Source organism: Gossypium arboreum, chromosome 4, assembly GCF_025698485.1.
Source record: "Gossypium arboreum isolate Shixiya-1 chromosome 4, ASM2569848v2, whole genome shotgun sequence".
Classification (NCBI taxonomy): Eukaryota; Viridiplantae; Streptophyta; class Magnoliopsida; order Malvales; family Malvaceae; genus Gossypium; species Gossypium arboreum.
In genome coordinates, this window is record NC_069073.1 from 117,001,505 (window position 1) to 117,020,139 (window position 18,635).

Sequence of the window (18,635 nt, forward strand, 5' to 3'; positions counted from 1 at the left end):
ATTTAAAACTGGTTAAATTCTGCCGGTAGTCCTTGTACTTTTTAAATTTTTAAATTTCATGTTTCATCAAACGGTATCTACTAAATTCAACTATTCTAAAGTTCGATGTGTTAACCATATTAACATATGTATAATACTATGTTAGCTTAATATTTTCACATAGTACTCACTAAAATCTAATTAATTGATTAAAGATTGTCATTTGTATTAAGACCGAAATTTCAAAATTCAAAAAATATAGAGACTTAGAATGATCCAATTGGAGAAAATAGGCTAAATTTATAATTGCACACATAATACAAGACTAGAAATTGAATTTAACCAAATAGATCTATTGTCCTTTGTTTGGGTTAGGACTAAATTTTAAATTTTGAAAAGTATAGCAACCAAAAGTGATCAATTCAAAAAGCATAAAAACTAAAATTGATCAAATAGAAGTATAGAGACTAAATTTATAATTTTTCAAAGTACAAGGACTAATATTATAATTTAACCTTTAAAATTAATAAAAATAGAATTTACTTTTTAAAGAAAATTTGATGCAAAATACACTTATTTTTTATAATTTGAAAAATACTCATTTATGCACTCACCTTTCAAGAAAATCACATAAACCCGTTCACGTTCTAAAATATAATTATATTATTATTTATTTATGTAATTTTATTTAATTTCACTTTTCTTAGTTTTTACCTTGTTATTTATTTATTTTATTTAAAAGTAACTATTTACAACATGATAAAAAAGGTTTTTATTTAAATAATATAAAAAATTAATTACTAAAATAGAATTACCTTGGTATTATTTAGGCGTATAATGTGATACCACGGTGCCGTTTGAGCAATCGATGGCATTACACTTCCTACCAAACAATCATTTACACAATGATTAGATTTAAAAAAGAACATTTTTGGTGCCGCTTGAGCAATTGGCGGCACCGGTATGTAGTTACCCAAAAAAATACAGTATATTCTATATTGTTAGACCCAAAAAAATTAAATTAGTTTATTTATTTTTATTTTTAATCATCAACTTGACAAATAAACAATATAAAATAACGAAAATTACAAAATAAAAGAGAAATGAATTAAAATAAAAAATTAAAAATAATATATTTATTAATTAGAAATATTAATTAAAAATAATAAAAGCTTAAAACAACATGAAATAAAAAAGACAAATGTAAGTAGGAGAGGAATCACACCCGAGACTTAAGGGCAAAAGCACTAACATTTAACCATTTGACCAAAATAGCTAAATTGTCAATATTTAGTGAAAGTGTGATTGAGAGCGCTCCTGGTGGGACGTGTTTTCACTGGCACGACAGTAAAAACATATCCTACTTTCCTTTCTCTCCAGAAACAGCATATACATCAATAAATTTTAAAAATTCAAGCATACCTCTTCAATTTTGTTTTTTCAGCATATACATATAAACCACCCTATTTTATACTGTAAAATTAATATATATTATTTTCTGACCATATATTTTATAATCAGGGGTGAAGTCAGAAATTTCTTTAGTGGGGTCAAAATTAAAATTGTGTATTTTTAAGGTAGAAAAAAAATGCAATTTCACCATTTTAATATTTATATCTTTATAATTTTTAAAAAATAAATTAAATTTTTATCATTTGTAGTAGGGTCAAAGTGTAATTTTACCTTTACTAATTTAAATTTTTATAAATTTTAAAGAGACCTAAATGGAGAATTTTCCATTTTAAGAGGGTCGGCCCTACCTACCCTAGCTACGCTCCTCCTGTTTATAATCTAGATGCATTATAATAATTAATTCTAATTATAGTTATTCAAGGCAAATGTTTATGATTCTACTCATATACTCAAAATTAGGGGTGAGTAAAATTCGATTCGATTCAAAAAGCTTGATAAAAATTTTAAGTTCGAGTATTCGAGTTAATCGGATCAACTCGAATAAAAAATCAAAATTTTCAGTTAACTCGAATATGAATTACACAATTCGAGTTATCCGAAAATCTGAATAAGGAAAGACAAAACTACGTCATTTTGATAAATATTTTCATTTTGTAAAGTTAGAAGGAAAAGCTTTTTCAATTATGTTGTTTATGTAGTTAAATAATATATATTTTGTCTGCTAGTTAAATAACTGGTCTATGTAAACACAATATTGTGTATAAATAATAAGACTCGTCAATTCGACTTGACTTGACTTGAAATTTTTTGACTCGATTCGATTCGATTCGACTCGGCTCAATTGAATTCTCAACCTTCTCAAAATAATAATAATAACAAAGTATTTAAAACGAAATTATGAGGAATTTTTATTATAACCAAAGGGACATTGGGCAGCAAATTTTGTGAACATAGAAAAATAAAAATAAAAATAAAAAAAAAAGCTTAAAAAGAGGAAGAAATCAAAGGTGTTGATCAGTTTTTCTTGGTGGGATAAGAAGCCATTTTGTTGATACCACAAAGGCCTTCAGCTTTGCCGGTGTTCCTCTTCATCCGTATGAACCCTTTTTCTCCCCATTTGGCTCCCCACGAGTTCTTCACTATTATGTAATCTGACCCCTTTGTTGTTCCGTACCCTACGGCTGCCACCCCATGATCCAGCTCTGCTCCACATGGCCCGTTGAATACACCCTAACATTTTTGTCAATACAAAGGTCAATTTCTTGTTTTGGTCCCTCTGTTAGGACATTAGTTATTGTATTTTAATTTCCCATAATTTTTATCTATTTTTCTTAAAAATACATTTTCTTAAACCATGTTCATCGTATGGTTTTTCTTTTCTTTTTTATTTTGTTGTTGGGATGAGCTAAGGTTTTATTCATGATTTCACTTCTGAGCTATATTTGTTTTCCTATTTTAGTACCTAACGAAAACAAAAAAAAAATGAAGTACCGAAATCAGAAAACATGTATAATTTAGAAGCCAAAATCGTGAGATAACCATCAAATTATGCCAAATTAAAGTATAAAAAATAAATTTCAAATTTAACCAAAATTGAGCTACTAAAACTGCAATTTGACCTTGATAAAAATAAAAGGTGAATAAATAAGCATTTAACTTACCCCACTGTAGAACTGGAAATCTCTGCCGGAAGCTTCAATGGCGACACTGAGCGGTTGATGAGCCAAAGCTTTCAACAGACTTTGCTCGTCGTTTTCAGGGACGTCATGGTAACCAGTGATGGTCACCACTTCCATTTCTTCCTTCTTTTCTTCGCAGGTGCCTTCTTCCATTAGGTAAGGGTAGTCTTGTTCTTTATGGAGTCCGCCATTGGCGATGATGAACTGGAATGCGTAATCCATCAGACCTCCGTTGCACCCATTGTTGAACGATGTGTCGCAGTCGATCAGCTCTTGCTCCGATAACGACGTTAAGTTGCCGGTCACAATCTTGTTTATGCCTTCCACTGCTGCTACTGTTGAAAATGCCCAACAGCTACCTGCATATTTATGCTTTCCAATGTTACCATCAAATTTTCCAAACTCCATAAATATATATATATATATATATTATATATATTAGATTGACGGTAAAATAAATTATATAACAAATTTATAAAAATATATAAAATTCAAATATTATTTGTTATTCTCTTAATATAAAATAATAAGATATGTCGATTCTTTGTCGTGGTCCTCGACTAATTTTAATAAAAGTATGGTAAATTATTTATTTTAAACCCTTGAAAATTTTAAAATTAAAATTTAATCCTTAAAACAAAAACTTCGATAATTTTATATTTTCATGCATGCATACCGCAAGAGCCTTGGTTCTTGACCGGAGTGACAGCTCCTTTCTTTCGCCAATCAACGGATTTGGGCAACTCAACCACATCGCCATAACTAAAGTCTTTAGTCGACTGGGATCTTCGTCTAACATCTGGTCTGAGTCCCAAATACATTTTCTTGAACTCGTCATGACTCAAATCAGCGAACTCATTCAACCCCAGCCAGTAGCTACTGATTTCCTTGTTCCTCTTATCGATATGTTTAAGATTATCCTTAAAAACCTCGAACCTCATTAGCTTCTCCTCAATGGACTCGTAGATTTTTCCGTGCTTCGATATCCATGACTCGAAGAGCTCGATGAGTTTATCGGCAGAACCCAAATCTTCCGGCGAATAGCCCACGATAGAGAAATCGTGACCCAGAGCTGAAACTACGAAAATGGATGCAATGAGTAGGGTTTGAGTGGAGAATTTGGAAAGCAAAGAGATAGCCATTGTTGACGAACACTGGAAGAAGAAGAAGAAGAAGAAGAAGAGATGGGTGGATTTTGAGAAGGGGGCATTAGTGTTATTTATATATGGATGTGTTTATTTTTTTAAAGCTTTGAATATTGCTTTCAAGTGAAGGTGGAGAAAATGAACAATGGAGGGGGTAGAAAACTAAGTCTTTACGATTGGATCTTTATTGACAGACTTTTGTTCTAAGTATACTCATTAGGGTTTAAGTTTCTTCCAAGATTACATTATTCTTTTTATCATATTAATTTAATGTAAAATTCTGTTTTTCTATGAATTTGTTTTTACGTGTTGAGTATAAAAGTAGTTATTGTTATGATGATGTATATGCTCTTTTTGTTTTCCCCTAAGTTCTATCAACTTTCTCTGGAATAAAAAATAAAAATTTACGACTAAAATCGAATATAAATACTTTAAAGTCAATAAGGTTCAAAACCGACCCAAAAAACAATCTTTCCTAGCAAAAAAAAAAAGAAGTACTTTTTTTCCCAAACCTCAAACCAATCTAATATAAGAAATACATTTAGTCAGAAAAGTGGGGCAAAGAAGCAATTATTGCATATACATGTGCCATTTCAAAAGTTTGTATATATTTCAATAGAATTAGACAAAATGATGGCTTTTCAATTGATATTTCAGTTTCGTATAAGCAGCTGATTATTTCCTAGAAATATATATAAAGAAAATTATTATTTTCAATAAAAAAGTTAAAAATCAAGAGAAAAAATTTAATTTATCATTCTCTTATTAAAAGAGATAAAATATAACACAAAACTAATGTTTTTGTTGAGAGCTGTAAGTAATATATCTCAAGGTTTTGGTTTCAACTTTGAATACCTGAATAAAGGAAATCATGACCGTTAAAAAACGTTGTGTAAGAGATTAGAATCCATGACGTCTAAAATACATAGGTCAAGTGGGTAAATGTAGTATTACTTGAGCTAGCTTAATAGGCCGGTTAGGGCAATTCATTTAGTATAGATTTTGTAAAATTACATAAAGTGAATTTACACTTTCACACCAAAAATTTATAATTTATTTTTAATTTTTTAACATAAGTTTCTAGCTTAGACCCTATTCAGAGGCTTTAATTGTATTGTCGTTGACTAGATTCATAATATTGAACAGTCTTGTCAGCATTTAAAAGAATATATTATTATCAATGCCACAAAGTTTAAGAGTATAAAAAATAAGACAATTGTGGAGGATATGGCTGATTGTCTTTACCTGATCATATGTCGAATCGATGTGAAATTGTAAACTCATTTTTTAGTTTAGGTTTGACTTAAAAAATAAATTTAAAATTTTGTCTGAGTCTGATTGTGATAAAAAAAAAAAAACAAAACTCGAGTCTGATCCGATTTGATTGTATTAAATTTTTTATATTACAAATTTAAAAATATAATAAATTAAATACACTAAAAATATTAAAATAAATATTTCTCAACAAAATAAAAATACATTAAAAAATTATACAACAATAAAATTGTTACAACTTAACAAGCAAGCCAAAAATTCTTACTAGACACCTGACCCATTTAAAAATAAATATTATATTTTTACCCAAATACTCCCGACTTAATGATCAAATCTAATCGTCTCTGTTAAATACTCACCTCATTGCTTTAACAAAAACCATTCTAATATACAATAAATTAGTATTATTTTTTTATAATATGTAATTTATTTTATATAAATTTAAATATATAATAATTCATATAAACATTAACACATAAGTTAAATTATTTACGGGTTATTTCGTCGGCTGTTTATGTTTAAGAACTTAATAAATATATAATTATTATAAATAAATAAAAACAATATTTTTAAAAATAAAATAACATAATCAGACAAAATATGTTCAGATTATTTATAAATATAAACGAATCTTAAATGAATTAAAGTACATATATCAACTTAAAAAGATTTAAATGATGTTCTCAATACCATCAAATCATAATCATTTAAAAATATCTTTAATATGTTAATAATTTATATTAATATAAATGACTAAAATCAGTAATTTTACAAATAATTATAAAAGTTCTAAACACCAGCTTAAACCCGTCAACTATGTAACTGCTGTAAAATAAATAAAGGTTAAACAATGAATAGAAAATCTGGGTACTTACCACCTTTAACAATGTTGAACTAAATGAACCAACAAAACTTATCTATGACTATTTCCACTTTGGCTATGAGATTATAACGTAATAATATAACTATGTTGCTCGGATTCTAGCTTGAAGTAACTGTACCCGACCCATGTTAGGCACATATCTATATCCAGCATTCACACTCGAGTCCAAGTAGCATAGTGATTGAAGAAGTGGGAACAAATATGAAATGAAATGAAATAACCTCAGTGCACAAGACTTTACAATGTCGGGCCAACATAGAGCAGGAAGTCACTATCTTTGCAGCTTCCCGGCAGAGTGCAAGTATACCGATACCGATACAACACTGCAATAACAAGAGAAATACAGAAATTATACATAATTGCCACATGTTTTGATCCAGACGAAATGCTATACTCCCTATATGTATGTGCAGGACCAATTACCAGACGGTCATGCTCTGAATTATGCTAGATGCCAGATTTGAAGCTTCAATACAAGAGAGACTATCTATTGTATGGATATTAAAATGTGGCCAGAGATAACTTACGTAGCACCGAGGAAGAAAGCAAGGGTAAGATTGAAGCCGAACAGAAACACTGAAACAACGGCAGTGAGAAGCATTGCCACTGAAGTAGAATAGACCTGCACCACATTGAATAGACAATGGAACTTCAACTGAAGGATTCAAAATGGTTACTAATATGCTATGAATGTACCATTTGATCCCTTTTATCACTTCTCTGAATAGGCTGATGTTTACTTTATGTTAAAAAGTTAATTTGCATAAGGTTTGATCCATCGAAATAATTTTAGTTTCAAGTGTGGTTAAATAATTCACTGGACACTTGGAGTATAACATTAGGAAGCCACAAAGTCATTCCTTAGCTTCAATTTCTTTCGAGGAGGCTTCTAGTATGCAGCTAAAGATTCTTAACATATTATTAAACTGCATACCACTTAGCTTGGGTTGCAGCAATGTTGTAAATAGTATAATCAAAAGACAGAAGATGACATTCTTGCTCATTAAAATAAAGCACCTTACTTACAGGTTTCAGCAGCAAGAAAACTGGATATTACATATAGTGGAAGCAGAGGAATAAACAAGAAACCCAGTCAACTTAAGAAAGACAAGCAACTTCCTTCATTATGCCATGCAAATGCATGATCATTACTGATAACCATGACATGCCTAACAAGTTTCTTAAAAAATCAGAGAGATGGATGTAAATGCAGACAAATCAATGATTGACTAACATGAAATTTTGGGTCATATCTTACCTTCACAATATTGTCTGCATATTTCATTACCATTGATACAGCAATTCCACTGCAAATGAAACAAATATAAGCATATTTCAGAAAGCAAAATATGGAAATTAAAAGGTCTTTAAAATAGTACTTCACTAGGAAAAGGACAATGATCATACAAATCTAAGCTCTCATTGCAAAATGAAGATATACTTTGGCAGAAACCAGAGATTCTTCTTAGATCTAGCTATAGTTAATTTGTTGAACATCAGAACTTCCATTTCTTGAAGTATTGAAGGGGCAGATCAGAAGAGAAGAGTTAGTCACCCCTTGATTGCTAGTAGTGTAGCTCATTGCCTATTAAATATGTTATTCCGAGTTCTGATAATTATAAAATTGCAATATGAACATTTTCTTGAGGTTCACAGTGTTCTCTAATAACAAACAAACTTTAATTCCATATATCGATCTGAAAAGATTGCAATATCTTCCTAGATACAATGTCAACAGCAAAACTGGAAATGGAGTCAGAAACTAGCTGCTAGCACGCTTCCTTGAGCCAGAAAGGAGAATGTAATACCTTAGTGCATGATTAAGGATCATGAGAGTGGTAATTATCGAGTATCCATGGAAGAAGCCCCTGAGCAAACAAAACAAATTTCAAAATATAACAGAAAGAACGACCACGGAACTATGAAGTTATTAAAACAGAAGCCTATTTTAAGATGATTGTTCATTTTGTAAGACATATATCATATGCATCTACAAGTAATGAGTTGCATACATGCACATGCACGATGACATGCAGAGTAAATAATAATGTTTCTAAGATAAGAGCCAGTAACAAATTTAAAGGCTCAGATTACTTGTTCATGACAGCATCAAAATCTTGTATCAGTATTGCTATAGCATTGAAGGCCATTCCGAAAATATACAACCAGAAATTCTGCACATTTATATTCCTTGATGGGCGCTTCTTAATTATAGCCTGCCAGCAGAAGTAAATAACCAACATGAATTCTATGTCACAGTCAAGAATTTTGCTAGTTGAACTCAGCAGAAACTCTGTATGTTTTTAACTGAATTAAGACTTTTTCATTGATAGAGAAGAATTATAAATCAATTAATTCAACCAGAACCAGAACGGTCAACATTGGCAAAACACCTTAACTATCATCCAAAAACAATTTTCAGCTTAGAAAAGAAGAAATGGAACAAGTATCTAAAAAAGCTTACCTCGGTGTACACTCCAGCAAATCCACTCAAAAGGGCCATCACCTGCAAAACAAATAAAGATAAATGATTAACAATTTTGATTCTGAAGCAATAAATCAATTTCACTTTTCTCCTTTATTGGACTAAAAGACATATATTTTGGCAACTTACAATTGCCATTATCCAACCTGGCAGAGATGTTTGAAGTACATGATCAGAACTGCAAAGTATAATGCAAATTGAATAAGGCACGGCCAAGTGATAAATCTTATAAATATTTCAAATTGAGAACAGCATGTCCCCATTTCAAATAGTCTACTCATAACCATATAAAGTATACAAGTACAAATGGTTCAATCATTAGAAAACAATTTTAGGCATTCATCGTCCACGTAAACCATCAGAAAACAGCAGTAAGACAATCTCCAAGGTCAATAAGTTTCCATCAAACAAGCATGTGCTCAGAAACAAACTGTGGATCCATCCAATCAAGGGAACAATTAGAAAGGTTTTATGATTCTTACCGAGAATTCAGTTGTGCTGTGGTGCAGCCAGCACATAGAAGAATAAAAGCTGCCCATTGAATATCACTTAACCTGAATCAAAGTAAATAAGAGCAAAATGAATGGAATCCAAAATGTTCAGAATATATGTGTAGTTAAGCATATTTTCCACTTGAATGTATATTAAGGTTTATTTCATAGAACTTATCATTACTGAGAAGTTCCATTGCCATGCTAAGCTATACTAAACAATCAGCAGATGTTATCCATCAACTCTTTTCTATGAAAAACATCAACATGCATGGTTTTAAGAAGCTTACTTTTTCTTAAGGATGATACGATACAAAACACCAGTACTGATAATATTCAGGTTCTTTAGTATCTGATAACCCGGTGCATCAACATAGGCAAAGATATAATACTGCAACATAAAATTGAAAAGCACATACAATTACAATGTGGAAAATAAGAACTTCGTAACATTACTTACAAGAAAAACAAACAATAAAAGAAATTCACCTGCAGCAAATTCTTGACAAGATAAAGTAAAGCAGGAATGGGATAAACAATAACTTCATCAAGGGTTGTACTCAACCTGGTTCAATGAAAATGAAGGAAAAAAATATGTCAATCATCTCCATAGTCCATATTAATAAAAAAAAATAGATTTAAGCAATCTCAAGTAAACTTACCTGTTATCTTCTGTAACACCTTCACTTTTCCATATTCTTGCCAAGGCTGCAAGTGACAAAGCACATTTCAAAGTCTCCACCTGTTTCCCAAAATAAAAGTTGGTCAATCCCAGGAGCATCATGTCAAGTGGAAACACAAGATGACCATTCCACTCACCAAAAAGTTGGCTGTGGTAACACTATACTCGTACTTCCCAGCTCTCTTCGACCAGACAATAAGTATTGCTTGTGAACTTGTAAGAAAAGTCAATGCAACTGTAACAACTGTCCTACTCAAGAGAAAAAGGAAACCATCAGAAATTATATTTTCTGTTTATTTGTTTTTTCTTGTTTGAAGCTAATATTAGTAAAAACAAAACAGATCATATAAGCAGATCTTACTTGCGTTTCCACTTGGCCTGTTCCCTTGGAGGAACATTACTTACAGAAGCTGCATATCAGTGGAAATCATAACAAAAACGAAAAAACAAAGTCAGGATAAAATTCGTAAAATTGAAATTGCACAGCAATCGAATTGCACTTTAACCAAAACATACCAACCCCCGAAAACCCTATGCCTCGTAGATTCTCAATGTCATTACTTAGTGTTCCTCCATCATTATCCTACAAGTCAAAATTCATTCAAAACCATAATAAAAGATCGGATTAAGCCTCTTAATCTTGAACAAATTCCACAAATCAGCACGTAAACAAAATTTATTTATTTTTACGAGATTAAAAATTAACGAGATCGCAAAACTAAATTTACTATAATCGGAAACACTTTAAATTAACATTTCTTCAATCCAGTAAACAAAACAAAACAATCACATCAAAATTTTGAGGAATTCAAGGAGAAAAACAGCCACTAGATTCACATAATAAACTAAAGGAAAAAATAAAGTATAATGCCGTTAAATAAAACAAACTAGAATTGTAGCCAAAATCAACCTAAAAATATCAGTGACGACGGATTCAATTTGGCATCCAGATATGATAATGAAGAACGTTGCGAGTTGATGAGAAAAAGAATATAAAGAAAAAATAATAATACCTCATCTTTGATTTTGCGATACTCCATTTTCGAATCAGCTCGCAGCAGATCTCACTGTTTTTTTTTTTTTTTTGCTAAGAACAGTTTTGTTTTTGGGTGAAGGGAAACTAAGGAAAAGAACAATGGCCAGATTGAAACTGTACTTTGAGCCCAGTTCATGGGCTTTTGAGATTTGTAATCTAAAGGCCAATGATGAGATTCAGCCCATTATTTAAGGGTGCTTCTGGATGAACAATGGTTGTGATGCGGTAGAATTTTTTACCTTACAATTATAGTAATTAATTTTATCATTATCGTTGTTTTTAACCTTCCCAGAGATAAATATACCGCCCATACAAAGGCTACCTAAAATCAAATCAAAGTGCAATTGAATACTTTGGAAAATAAAGCTGGATTAAGGGGCAGTTGTGAAAAATCAAAGCTATTTGAGGCTATTGTTTGGCAGCTCCTTTTTAAAAAATTATTTTAATGAAATATTTGATATTTTGTGTATAAAATCTCATATAATAATTAAAGGTGAATAATGCTTTAAAAAAATTAAAGTTGTATAATTGATTTATTTGGTCGATTGAACCGATTTCTAACACATAGCCAACCGAGCTTTAACAATAGTTAGGTCAACTGATCTTAGTTTTAATTGATTTAACTAAACTACTTCGACATTAATCGAGTGTATCGGTGAAATTATCTATACTATATTTAAAACCTTTTATTAAATTAGTTTCATGAGTTATTCGAAAATCATACTTTTTTTATATATAAAATGGGTAAAAATCCATGCATAGTAAAAAATTTCATGATTTTCTTAATCAAAATTTCATTTGGTTTTTACATAAATTTTAATAGATATAAATTATGAATATATTAAAATAAATTAAATTTATAAATATAATTCAAAAATTTTAATCAAAGAGATTGCTAATAATAACTTGGAAGTATAATTTACAAAGTCTACGATTGGTCATACTTTATATTAAACCAATAGCATTTCAGAAAAAATGTTCAACACAGAACTTTGAATAACCATCAATTTCTTGTGGGTCAGAAAAAAAGTCCCTCAACACCATAGCCTAGTTTGCTTCAAAGCTTTACCACCAACCATCTTCTTCTTTGCTTTGCTGTACAATCTGCCAAACACCAAGCAAAACCTTCAGTTTTCTGGATTGGGTTTTACCTGTTAGCAAATGGTTAACAACTCCAGCTACCAAATACGAGGACCGGGAAAAAATTTGACAACCCTACGGATTTATAGTTGCCAGTGTGATGGTATCTAAATGCACAGCTATATAATGCAACACTAACACGAAAATAACGAATTGGCTCATTATCATTCTATACAAGTTATCGACTTCTCTATTTTTGTATTACTCCGATTTATATCCTAAATAGATTAAACCACAAGCTGTTTCTTTTACTTGAGCTTCAACTATCCAGAAACAGAAAAAAAGAAAAAGATGCTTCTGGAAACCAGAAAGAGGATATAACGAGACAGTTCAAAGATACCTGTACATGATGTGCGCGGCTGGAAATTATTGAGAATCGTGTGAATTTCTCATGCTAATATTCAGACTGTTTCGCATGGTTCGTCTACCAATCCATCCATTGCCTTTTTTCATCATGTCAACGAATTCACCATAATCAATTCTTCCGTCCTGAAATAAGGCAGAAAGTCGTAAAATTTGACACTTTGTCAACAAAATTTGCACAAACACCACCTTTTAGGCTAATGTAAACAAAGATCAATGACTAAATTAGCTATGCCAATCCAGTCATGCTGGCGAAATGACATACATTATCTTGATCAACTTCTCTAATAATATCCTCGAACAAAACATCTGTCAAGTTATACTCAGCCCAAGCTTGTTGAAGCTCATCAACCGTAATATAGCCACTTCTATCCTTGTCGAAGTATTGGAATGCAGCAACGAGATGTTCCTCGTGCTCTAGTTTATTAAGGTGAACTGTTGCAGCTATAAATTCTCCGTAATCAATGGTCCCACTATTGTCGATATCAGCCTGAGAACAAATAAAATAAGTTCAGATTTTTAGTAACTTATGGCAAAAGAACATGAAGCTAATATTTAGATATCTGCTTCATAACAAACTTACGGCATCCATAAGGGCCCTTATCTCTGCATCTTTCAAGGTTGAACCATATCTTCGCAAACCAGCTTTGAGTTCATCGAATGTGATTGCACCACTGTTATCAGTATCCATTGATTTAAACATTTCTCTCAAACCAGCAATCTCCTCCTCTGATAGACTTTCAGCTATTACCTGATTGCACAGATACATTAACCCTAAACCGGAGCATGTTTAAATCGAATATGAAGCTCAATGTGCTTGAAACTAAACTCTTATGATATTAAGTACAAAGACAAGCCAGAAATATAAAGAAAACGCCATTGTACACAGATGCAGCCTTGAGAATCTTACCCGTAAAGCCAGCTTCTTTAGTTTATTCATTGCCGAGAATTGTTTAAGACGAGAAAGTATAGCTGGATCCAGTGCCTTATCGGGAGCAACCCCATTTTCACAAATCCAAGGATGACCTAATCAAATAAAAAGGAGGCAAAAGATATCACAATTTGATCCTTTATTTATTTATTAAGTATGAAATGATGCTACGTACATAATACTTTGTGAGCAGTGAGCCGCTCTGAAGGTCGAGAGCATAACATCTTCCGGATTAGGTCCTTTGCGCTATCAGATATTAGGGGCCATGGTTCTGAATCGAAGTCAATAAACCCTTTCAACACGGCATCGAATATTCCTTGCTGTGTTTCTGAAGAACATACGAAAAAAAACTTATGAGTATAGAGTTCCTTGAAAACTCGTAATAATACAATACCACAAAACATCATAAATACCGCCCCAAAATGGTGGAACACCACTTAGCAATATATAGAGTATAACTCCTGCAGTCCATACGTCAGCTTCTGGTCCATAATGTTTTTGGAGTACTTCAGGGGCGACATAATATGGGCTTCCGACCACATCAGTAAAAACTTGTCCTAAAGTAGCAAACAACACATTATGTCAACCAACTCGATTCTAGCTAAAGGGGCTTAATTACTCCACGTTAATCAACACATTGTGTTTAACAGGCGTTCACAATATAGAATATACCGCATAATGTCGTACTCGAATGCTTTCAGTAGAAATATAAGATTGCAAAACTTAGAATATTTCATTTCGTACCTGGTTTAAAGAATACAGAGAGTCCGAAATCAATCGCCTTGAGAGAGAAATCATCGTCCTTGTTAACTAACAAGAAATTCTCCGGCTTTAAATCTCTATGCATAACCCCGAGGGAATGACAAGCCTCGACGACCCCAACAATGATCCTAGTCAATTCAGCTGCCTTCCTCTCGGTGTAATGCCCCCTCTGGATAATCCGGTCAAACAACTCCCCTCCAGAGCAAAGCTCCATCACAATATGCACATACAAAGAATCCTCGTACGTGCCTTTAATCGTCACAATATTCTTATGACCGGCTAAATGATACATTATCTGAATCTCCCTCCTAACATCATCCACATCCTCTTTGGCAACCAACTTCCTCTTTGATATCGACTTGCAAGCGTACTCGATACCCGTGGAAAGCTCGGTACACAAATACGTAGTCCCAAACTGTCCTTGTCCTAACTTAGGACCTAAAGTGTAAAGGTCACGAATGTTGGGAGTCTTATGACCCAAAACAAAATAGGTCTGGTTATCATTCCCAAGTTTCATGATGCTTTCTTGTTCGCTGGCCCTAATAGAAGCCGAATGATTATCGTTTTCGCCGGTTTCTTTGCCGGATTCTCGGGGAATTAATGGCTTAGAAGGGGGATTATTATTATTGTTATTAGAACTAGAACAATGTGAAGAAGTGTTGTAACCCTTACAAAGATTCCCCTTGGAAGGTCCACGGCATGTATTGCCCATCAAACAATCAAAGTTTCCCCCACAACAACACTGTTTTCCTCATCCAAGCATATATATATATATATATAAATAATCATCAAAATCCCACACTGCAACAATAAAAATGGAATAGAAAATAAGAAAATTTGGGACGAACCCATCATTGGGCACTTCATTACCATCATAAAAAAATGAGCTTTAAATCTAAACATTGAAACAATCCCACATCGGATCAGAGCTTCAAACATGCAAAGTTACCATCTTTCTAACATAACATCAATCAAAAAGGAAAAGTAAGAACAGAAATCCAGAAAAAGAAAATATGAAAGAGAAAATCAAGCTAGAAACATGTAAAAACACAACACAAGAATCAAAACTAAAAAAAAAAAAAAGAGAAGAATCCAGAGATAGGAAGAATTACCAGTTTGGAGTAAAAGAAAAAGAGAAAAAGAGAAAAAGAGATGACAGAAGGAGAGACGAAGAAGGAAATGGCTATGGGGGGGTGATGGATTGTTTTTAATGTTTGAATTTTGATTCCGTTTTTCTTGTTTGCTTATTTTTGGGTTGCTGTTTTGAGAAACATCGGTTCAACTGACTGACTGGATGTGTATTTTTATTTTTTATTTTTATGTTTAGACATTAATTCAATATGTATAATAAATTAATATTTTGTTTTTGTGGAATTTCTTTTAGGTAAAAGTACCTTCTCGATCCCTCCTAATCTTGATATTAAGCAAATTGGTTTACTTTAAAAAAATTGGAACAATTTAATCCATGTCAATTTCGAAAACGAGTAGTTAAAATAATTAATCACAACATTAATACTTTCCATGTAATTTTGATTAGTATAATAATAAATTTAGCTCTCGATTTTTATATATTTTGCGTAAATTAGAGGTAATATCAGTTCGATTTGGTCGGATTTTTTGGATTTTATGAACTGACTATCGTAATTCGGTTCAGTTTGGTTTGATTCTCGGTTTTTCGTATTAATTTTTGGTTTAAGATTTTCAGACTTATTTTAGAAAAAATGAGCTTTATTTTATGACTTTTAAATATTATTTGACAAAATTTCAAAGTATTTTTCATAAATATTTCTAAAAAACAATAATTTTTCAAGAACTCTTAAATTATTTTCACTATTTTAAATAAAATATTTATTTCTATATCATAAAAATTAAAATTAATTATATTTAAATAAAAATAGAATTGATTTTGTTTCGTGTAACCGCAATTTTAACTTATATTATATAAACCGTCCAAATACCTCATTTCGGATGAATTTTCGATTTTCCTTACTCAACCCTAGCATAAATATTGACAAGACGTATAGATGTTGCGAGTTAAATTTATTAAATTAATACTAAATTGACAAAATATATAAACTTTGAGAGTTAAATTTATTACTATACCGAAAAAATATGTACAATTGACGAAAACATTAGCATTTATGATTAATTATTCTTAGTTACTCACCTTTGAATTTGACAAAAGATTAAATTACTCTAATTTTGTTTTTAAGAGAGACCAATTTACTTAATATTAATTTTTTAAAAGGTTTTTTTTTTTAAATAAAAAACTTGTTAAGTTATCAATACAGATTTTAAAAAATATTTATGTATATAATTTACCAAAAACAAACAAACTCATTTTTCTTTGGCTTAAATTGAAATTAGAATTTTTTTCTCATGAAAATTAGTAATCTTAGTAATATATTTTGTAAAACATTAATAAATATATAATAGAAATAATTATTCTAGAAAAAATAGGATTACTTATAGTCGTCCTCAACCTATAAATAAGAGGATAATACGCTTCAACGCATTTAAACTCACGTCTTCTTGCATTGACAACAATGCTCATGTCAATTGAGTTAAGACTCAATTAACGCTTATTTAGTAATTTTATGCGTGTTATAATATGTCAAAAGTTTTATCTTTTAATGAATATAAAAATAATAAATATTTGTATTTTGTAGGTTTAATCTTTTCTTTTCCTTTTTTTTCAGGTGATTTATATTGGTTTGGTTTTACTTTATAATTATTTAGATTTGTATTTGTAATTATATTATATTTATATTTATATCTATATTTATAATATTAAAAATTTCAAAAAACAAATCTTTTTTTCGATGAATAAAACCTAACCTAATTTCCTAACAACACTAACATGTAGCTATCCTACCATTTCAATAATTACTTAAGGAGCACCCATAATCAAAATTTACCTTCTTTGTTTTGATCCCAGTCATGTGCTATACTGTATTGTATCACCCAACATACGGATGTCTTAATAATTTTTAAAAAGTTTATCCTAATCCAATCTGAGAGATTTCTTGAGAAAAATTAGGGTAGGTAATATTTCTGCATAAAGTACTTTCAAACATCTTTAGCAACCAGGCAATTTCGAAAGATGTACAAAATATCTTCTGTCTCATGGTGACAAAGCATGACACATTTTGTCCAATACCCCTACGTACACGTTTCAGATACATGTATACTATATCAACTATGATAATAATGAAGTTTTGTTTTTTCTTTTATAAATGAATAAAAGATTATCACATGATTTTTTTTTACATTTTAAATATAAAATATATGACAATTTATACTTATTTATATCTCATAATAATTAAAAATTCCAAAAAAATATCTCATAATAATTAACTTGTATATTGTATCATGTTTATATTTAATTTTTTATATATTTAATAATAATATTTATTATTTAAATAATATTTATTATATTTTTGTACTTTACAAAATAAAATTATATGTTATTTTGATTAAAAAAACACAGAGATACGATGGGGTTGATGTTTCTCAAAATGGGAGAATACGACGACGTAGGAGGTTTGTACCTATATGTATTTGGTCAATAATTTCTACCTAATTTTGCATGTAAATAAAAATAAGAATCTAAAATTAATTTTAGACTTATTTGTTTCATGTTCTCGAACTTGTTTGATTTTTTGAACTTTAAAATTTTCATATTTTTAGCTTTGAAAATTTGTATTTAATTTTATTTTATGTATTTATAGATTTTATAGATTTTAAATTTTTATTTATTTTTAGAATTCTCTAATTTTTAAAGAATTTTGATTTTTTACAAATAATTTTTACATAGAATATGTTTAAATTGATAGAAAATATAAAATTGATGACTAAATTTGAAATTGCACCAATTAGAAAAATGCCATTGTTACTTAAGAGTTAGGTGAAAAAAAAAACTAATTTCGAAAACATTAGTTACCAAATAGTTACTTTTCAAAGTCAAGTGACCAAAACGAAAAGTTATGCATAGTTAAGTGATTATTGTTGTACTTTACCCTAAAAAATAAAACTTATAACTAAAAGGGTAAATTTAACTTAAGGTCACTAAACAATTAGTAAGCTTGTGTTTTGGTTATTCAAATTCAAAATGTTACAAAATGATCATTAAACTATTCGAAAATTTCCATTTAAGTTACTAAACTATTAGAAAGTTTTTATCTAAATTATTGGGTTGTTAAGGTTTTTTTTTTTTTTTAATTTGGCTAGGGAGCTCTAATAAACGATTTGACTATTGGTACAGTGGATCAATACCATTGGCGAGTAAAACAACATACCTTAGGTCTAAGCCAATTTGATAGTTAATGTCAAAGACCATATAAGAAAATTGTTTGAATTTTAGTTCGCAGA

At 30.5% G+C, this 18,635-nt stretch overlaps 3 protein-coding genes across 4 annotated transcripts; all 3 read right to left on the reverse strand.

Annotated features, from left to right (window-relative positions):
- Window positions 1-2,275: 2,275 nt before the first annotated feature.
- Window positions 2,276-4,285, reverse strand: LOC108459492 (cysteine protease XCP1-like). The gene is made up of 3 exons (XM_017758868.2): window positions 3,748-4,285; window positions 3,054-3,430; window positions 2,276-2,622 (listed from the first exon to the last, which is right to left on the reverse strand). Exons 1-3 carry the CDS (start codon window positions 4,211-4,213, stop codon window positions 2,407-2,409), a joined length of 1,059 nt encoding a protein of 352 aa, XP_017614357.1. The 5' UTR covers window positions 4,214-4,285; the 3' UTR covers window positions 2,276-2,406.
- A 1,912-nt stretch (window positions 4,286-6,197) lies between these two features.
- On the reverse strand, window positions 6,198-11,248 carry LOC108457922 (CMP-sialic acid transporter 4). Of its 2 annotated transcripts, none has more exons than XM_053026548.1 (15): window positions 11,046-11,248; window positions 10,549-10,615; window positions 10,394-10,442; window positions 10,170-10,276; window positions 10,013-10,092; window positions 9,840-9,915; window positions 9,641-9,741; window positions 9,342-9,413; window positions 8,989-9,037; window positions 8,839-8,880; window positions 8,469-8,590; window positions 8,183-8,242; window positions 7,633-7,681; window positions 6,902-6,996; window positions 6,198-6,697 (listed from the first exon to the last, which is right to left on the reverse strand). In XM_053026548.1, exons 3-15 carry the CDS (start codon window positions 10,428-10,430, stop codon window positions 6,646-6,648), a joined length of 942 nt encoding a protein of 313 aa, XP_052882508.1. In that variant the 5' UTR covers window positions 10,431-10,442; window positions 10,549-10,615; window positions 11,046-11,248; the 3' UTR covers window positions 6,198-6,645. The 2 variants fall into 2 exon arrangements, with proteins under 2 accessions (XP_052882508.1, XP_017612622.1); XM_017757133.2 differs by having other exon boundaries at window positions 10,170-10,281; window positions 11,046-11,234.
- Window positions 11,249-11,945: 697 nt separating this feature from the next.
- LOC108457874 (calcium-dependent protein kinase 26-like) lies at window positions 11,946-15,578 on the reverse strand. Its single transcript, XM_017757064.2, has 9 exons — window positions 15,377-15,578; window positions 14,247-15,065; window positions 13,916-14,059; window positions 13,678-13,830; window positions 13,482-13,597; window positions 13,155-13,322; window positions 12,837-13,061; window positions 12,549-12,697; window positions 11,946-12,172 (listed from the first exon to the last, which is right to left on the reverse strand). Exons 2-8 carry the CDS (start codon window positions 14,974-14,976, stop codon window positions 12,575-12,577), a joined length of 1,659 nt encoding a protein of 552 aa, XP_017612553.1. The 5' UTR covers window positions 14,977-15,065; window positions 15,377-15,578; the 3' UTR covers window positions 11,946-12,172; window positions 12,549-12,574.
- Between the last annotated feature and the right edge of the window lie 3,057 nt (window positions 15,579-18,635).